The 6,460-nt window shown below is 34.8% G+C and overlaps 1 protein-coding gene across 1 annotated transcript; it reads right to left on the bottom strand.

Moving 5' to 3' along the window:
- Positions 1-2,394: 2,394 nt before the first annotated feature.
- On the bottom strand, positions 2,395-5,588 carry LOC131034841 (uncharacterized). Its single transcript, XM_057966445.2, has 4 exons — positions 5,214-5,588; positions 3,169-3,260; positions 2,983-3,075; positions 2,395-2,699 (listed from the first exon to the last, which is right to left on the bottom strand). Exons 1-4 carry the CDS (start codon positions 5,292-5,294, stop codon positions 2,504-2,506), a joined length of 462 nt encoding a protein of 153 aa, XP_057822428.2. The 5' UTR covers positions 5,295-5,588; the 3' UTR covers positions 2,395-2,503.
- Between the last annotated feature and the right edge of the window lie 872 nt (positions 5,589-6,460).

The following is a 6,460-nucleotide window of genomic DNA, read 5'->3' as shown; positions in this document are numbered from 1 at the left end:
CATTGTTTGTTCATTTTTATTTTTCAACTCATCAATTTGAACTCTATCAAGTCCCTTGTTTTCCAAAATTGTCATATTTAAAACAAGGCCATGTTGGAAAGCCTGCCAAATGTTGGCATGATAATTTATTTCTTTGATCGATTTGCATAATAATCACATTTACTAGACATCGTATGCATATAGTTTTGATAAGTTACTTATTGATGGATACTTATCATCAATTATTTTGATATGTGCTACATGTGATACCAAAATTGTAAGAAATGTAGTAGTTTTTAAAAAGCCTATTAAAGCTATGAAGGCTTCATTGAAAATATACTTGTAGTTGTCTATTTGTGTAATAACAAATATACCTGTAGCTATCTATCTCTGCAACAACATTAGGCCGAGGTGGAAGGGATGGACATCGCTATCCCTAATTCTCTTACTATCAAGACTATTGTTTGGTTTAGCACCTTGCTTGTTGGGAGATTTTGTGAGAATCGTCCCAACATTGATGTTGTTAGAAGATGAATGCATTGGAGATGGAACCTAAGAGGTAAGGTTCAGGTTGCTTCTATGTTTAACAAATTTTTCTTATTCCCTTTTTCAAATTTAGATGACTGCTCTAGGATCCTTTTAGATGGTCCTTGGTTAATGAGACAAAATGAGCTTTTTCTTGAACATTGGGCTTTTGGTTTTAATCCTTTGAGTGATGATACTAGTAAGTTCCTTGTGTGAGTTCAATTGTCTAAGCTTCCTTTGGAATTTTGGGATGAGGAAGTTTTTAAACTCATTGCAAACACTTTTGGATAGTATGTTGATGCTAATCCAGTCACAAAATTCTAGAAGCATTTGGTATTTTGCTTATGAAGAAAAACAAGGAGCTCCTTTCTCAGTTTACTCTTTCCTCCAAGTATGGAGTTTGGGTGCAACCAATTGTTTTGAAGACTCTTCTGTTGTTTGTCATTATTGTTCTAAAGTGGGGCACTCTAGTGCTAGCTGCCCCAAGAACAAGATGTGACAACTTGTTTGGAGAAAAATGATCATGTTGTTGAAGATTATTGCAACAAGAAGGCTGCTTGAAAGGTTGATAGTAGAGGGAAAGCCCCTACTGACTGTGATGAGATGGGCACTTCTTTGGTTTCAAGATGAGATTGTTCTCATCCTTGGGTCAAGAAAAGAAGCTTAAAGCTGGTTAACTCATGCATTATGAAACAAAAATCTTTGAAGCAATTTGCCTTTAAATCACTGTGACTTCGGGTTGGGTATTTGTAAGTTTCAGTGACTTTTTCTGTTCATTAGTTATTTATCTTGATTGTCTCTTGTTGTTTTGAGTGCCTATTGCTCTATCTTTACGTACAAGGGTCAGGGCCCTTTCAAAATCCCTGCTTTTATTAATAGAACAACATTAGGTACTGTCATTTACACATTATCAATATGATGAGCATTATAAGGGAAACATATGTTTCTTTAACTGAATTTATCAAATATTACAAGGACTTGCAAAATATTTAGTATATGGATTGTTATAAATGCTCACTTATGAAGGAAACATTCCCATCTGCTATTAATAGGTCTGCCCATAAAAAATAAAATCATTGTTTATAAAAAAAATAAATGCAAAAAAATAGTTTTTCAGAGGTGATCAAAGAGTTTTCCTATCTGACAACAGCATTTCAGTATTTTTTTCACTTTTGAGGAACAAAACTGTCATGCTAACATTTGACAAAAACTTCACAACAACACGACCTTATTTAGTTTAGTTTTCAACTCTTTGTCACAATGTCTCAACAACCAAAGTTGACATAGCACCAATTTCAGGTCCTCATCCCCCTCAAACTACTAAAAACACATTTTTCTCTCAATAATTCAACTTTCTCAGTTCAATTAATAAACCAACTCATTTAATTGATTAAATTTTATCAGTAAATTAAAACTCCCACAATTAATCATAGAAACACAATTTTCTCTCAATCATTCAACTTTCTCAGTTCAATTAATAAACCAACTGATCAAATTTTATCAGTAAATTAGAACTCCCTCAATTAATCGTAGAGTTTAATTTCTAGCCCTGCACCCTTAGTCAAAACGACCTTACCTCATGGTAGCTGGTATCACCTAATGTGGAGCCCAAAGGCTTTCAAACCTTTACTTTTCTTGGTCGTAGAGGAGAAATCTAAGGTTTGCTTTGCTAAGTCAAGCACGAGGGTAAGCATCATCCTTGTTTTAGAAAAATTCCTTTTCCCAACACTGCACTGGTCTCCTGACCAAAAAGTGTTGAGTTTCTTGTATACATTGATTTTTTAAGGTCAAATTTTACTGCTTTCAATGGGGACTTGTCATACATCAGAGGTCTATTTTAACGAAAGATTTGACACATATAACATGAAAGTACAACTTGTATATCAGGGGTTAATGTAAAACAGAAATTGAATTTCATTGGAGGGAAACACCTCTTTTTGCTTGATTACAATGCATGTTACACATTATATGAATGATAAATTATATTACATTGAAACTGTCAAGCAGCCTTGGCACAAGTGTGACTGTTGTCAAGCTCTAAATCAGGATCCTCTGTTACTGTTTTAATAACATCTTGCAGCGAAATGCTGTTTTGATCGGTAAAAGATGTATCTTCTGCCAAATTATTTGACTCAATTCTATCATTTGATCTTTGCTTTCTTATAGCCTCTCTTCTATGTTCATGTTCCACCATTCTGCATACAAAAAGAGTATGATTAAAGACTTGAAATTTCCAGAGCCTATAATTAGTGAAAGCAACAGGTCTTCTTTGAAAAATAACTGTAAAAAGGTTTTGAGATTCAACAACTATTTTCCAAAAAAGAGAGAGTCCAGAGATTTCGAAATAGATGCTTCCAGAGAGATTTCATAACCCATCAGAAGGGCATACCATTTTACAGAGGAAGAAAATATATCAAATCATTTTTAAAAGCCAAAATAATCCATGAATTAGCAAGAGATGAAATTCCACAAACATACTCTAATGTGAGAGCAAGTCGAGGCCTTTTTATGATGGTTTCCTGCCCTAGAGATCCTGCACTTGCTGTGCTTTGATCCTCATTCTCACATAACCTGAAAATCAGAAGTGGCATTTAGTTGCAAAACTTTTAAAGATGATAAAATCTAAAAGTTTGATAAAATTCCTTTTCTGAAGTCCTATCTCACCTTATATTAAAAAAGACAGAATCAATAGATGCAATTTCTGATTCTACAAGAGAAACCTGCTGCAATCTTGACTGCGGATGGCAACTAGAACCCTGTAATTGCAAAATGGAAAACATATTCATGACCAGGTGATAAAAAATCCAGCTAATTTATTTATGGAGTCATTATTACCAAAATACAACAATGAGATGTAAGTTAGAATACATATTATGTATGATAAACAAGCACCGGTACAAAAGTATCCTGAGAAACAAGCGCCAGCGTAAAAGTATCCTTATTCAAACTCTAATTGTAGATTGATGCCAAAATTAGAGGCATAATTCAAGTCAAGATTTTCTCAGAAGCGATTGCTTAGTTACTATGCACATGTAACTGGAAGAAAGAAGGGATCTATAAATTTTCATGCTCAAAGCTGGAGACCATAAAATAAAATTCAAATCCTAGCTTTTCTGTGAAATTTTCAACTTCATAAATGGAATTTTCCAGGCTTTAGCTATCATGAGTTTTATCTATAAATTAACTGAGAAAGAACAGGATTCTGCATCCAAACGCAAAATATTCAACTTGATCAGAACAAATTGTTATTAATGTCTAAAGAAGTCATGACTTACAATACTGTTCACTGCTTCAATAAACAAAGAAGAGAAAATGTATAAATATTATTATGCAAAATAACTAGTTTCTTCATAGATTGATGCATGAACCCAAAAACAGTGACCAAATATCCGACATGTCCCAGATGCAAAATAAAATAAAAGGTAAGGGTTATAAAAAGCTAAGCTCCTTTCTCAATTCAAAAAGTTAGTCCAAAGAGGTAAACTAGAAAACAAAATTGTTGATAGAAAGCAAATCTTGCTTATTTTTCTGAAAATTAGAGACTGAAGTGAAAATGGACACCCTAAATTCTGCACATAAAACTTCTTTTCATCCTAATCAAAGATATAAAATACTTTTCTATTAAGATCAATAAAAACAGAAACAATACTTGCCGCAGATTTTGTGAATGGCAGAGCAAGCTAAGGTAGGTTGAATGCTAGAAAACTCTTATGAAATGTAGACCTGGAAGATGGCACAAATGAAACTGAGGTCTGAAGTAGCGACAGCACATAAATTAGTTGTGCATTTCTTAACTAAATGTAAACATGAAATACTGAATTTTTTTGGGGCCCTTAAGGAGGTACCAAATGAGGAAAATCTAAACATCTTATTCTGTATTTGAGTTAGTACAATTTATCCTACCTAAGAGTGGATTATTACTTATTAAGAAGCAATAGTAATAGGTGAGCTTATTGTTATGGTTATACTAATGGGCTTCAGGGGGCTATAATCGCCCTTTTCCCTCCCATGCCCACAACCGACGAGCTGGAATAATGTTGACATAAATCATCTCTCTGGAGATCGCCATTACTGCGTGTAACTTCTGACAATGACAATCTTCCTTTTGCCATTTGGCTAGTTTCCAATCTCACCTCTTTATCTTTGTGTGAGCTCTGGATCATTCAGGCAAAAGATAAGCCTACTCATAGTTAATTGTTACGAAGTTTGTGGGATCACATATCATCTGCAAGCCGATCACAACCTATTTTAGGGTCTGAGGTTTTTTCAGAACTGAGGAATTCCAAAGACATGGACACAAACATAGATCTGGGTAACAATGCTTTTTATATCCATTTTTTCCCAAAGATCCAATTGCTGTGCACAAAATTTGTAATTCACCATTTCAGAGCCAAATTTATTTCCAAGAATCATTTAGAAGGCAATAAAGTTGTAATTCACAAATTTACAGCCAACTCTGTTTTCCTTTCCCAAGATCCAATCATTATGCAAAAAAAAAGTTGCATTTCACTAGCTATTCCAAATGCCAGCCAAATCTGAAAGAACCCAGATGGAAGAATGTTGGACAACTAAAAAACCCTACATCGCTAAATACCAGAGGCAGCAAATGTAATGATCAACAACTGAAATTAGCCAAAAAAATGTAATGCATAAAAAACACATCAAACAAAGACCCAATTTTGCAAGTGAAGGCAAACTAAACCGATTACCAGAGAAGAAATCGTCATTCCAGAAAGACAGAGAGGAAACCCTGGAGCAGCCCAAGCAGACGATAATTGAAGCCCCACCATCTTTTCTCTGATCTCACTTCAAATTGTAAGCCTTTTCTTCGCCTGTGTCTTAGCGAACTTGGCAGAGTAAAGTGAATTAAAGCGCATTTAAAGGAATTTGCTGGTGTTGCCGTCCATGAGGTGGGAGAAACGTGGGAGGCAAGGCAGGCGGTCAACGTGAACCGTCGCTGCTTTAGTTGTTTAGTTGAATACTTTATTCCACGTCATTGCCTGCATTGTTCAAGATTTTGGATTTTGTTATACTTTCGTAGGTACCTCCTCCTGAGTCTCGATCCTTTGACCTCCTCCTGTAAGTTGGCCGCCGGGCAGCTGCCACCGTCAAAGCTTTTCTCTGTCTTCGTTAAAAATTCAACAGGACTCTGTAGGTTTATCACATATCATATTTAAATTTCAAAGAAAAAATTTCAAGAGAAATTAGTAGATTAATGGAGGAATATGAGCTTATTGACAAAACGAGTTTCTTATAATCTTTTGGACAATGTGCAATTGATCTCTTATCATATGTCATATTTCAATCTCAAAAACAGTTCTCTAAAAGAATCTTACGTTAGTCCACGAATGTTTTTATAATCTCTTGGACAATGTGCAATAGATCTCTCATCACACATCACATTTAAATCTCAAATTATTTCTTGAGAGGAGTTGGTCGGTTAGTCCAGGAGTTGGAGCTCAACTCTTTGACAAGACGGGTCTCTAAAAAAATTCTCCAAATGATAGACTAATCCATGAGTTGGATCTCAATTCTTTGACAGGATGGGTCTCTTACAATCTCTTGGATAATGTGCAATAGATCTCTCATCACATCACATTTAAATCTCAAAAAATTCTTGAGAGGAATCGGTAGGTTAGTACATAAGATGGAGCTTAACTCTTTGACAAGGCGAGTCTCTAATTTTTTTTTCAAGAGGAATCGGTAGATTAGTCCACGAGTTGAAGCTTAACTCTTTGATAGGACAAATCTCTTACAACCTCTTGGACTAATTTCTCCAGAGGAATCGATAGATTAGTCCACAAGTTGGAGCTTATATCTTTCATAAGACGAGTCTCTTACAATCTCTAAGACAATGTACAATAGATCTCTCATCACACATCACATTTAAATCTCAAAAAAGTTTTCGATAAATTCATGAATGAAGCTTAATTTATTGACACGAGGAATCTCTTAT

The sequence above is a fragment of the Cryptomeria japonica genome, chromosome 5 (assembly GCF_030272615.1).
Source record: "Cryptomeria japonica chromosome 5, Sugi_1.0, whole genome shotgun sequence".
NCBI lineage: Eukaryota > Viridiplantae > Streptophyta > Pinopsida > Cupressales > Cupressaceae > Cryptomeria > Cryptomeria japonica.
This window is presented reverse-complemented; position numbering and strand designations above follow the sequence as displayed.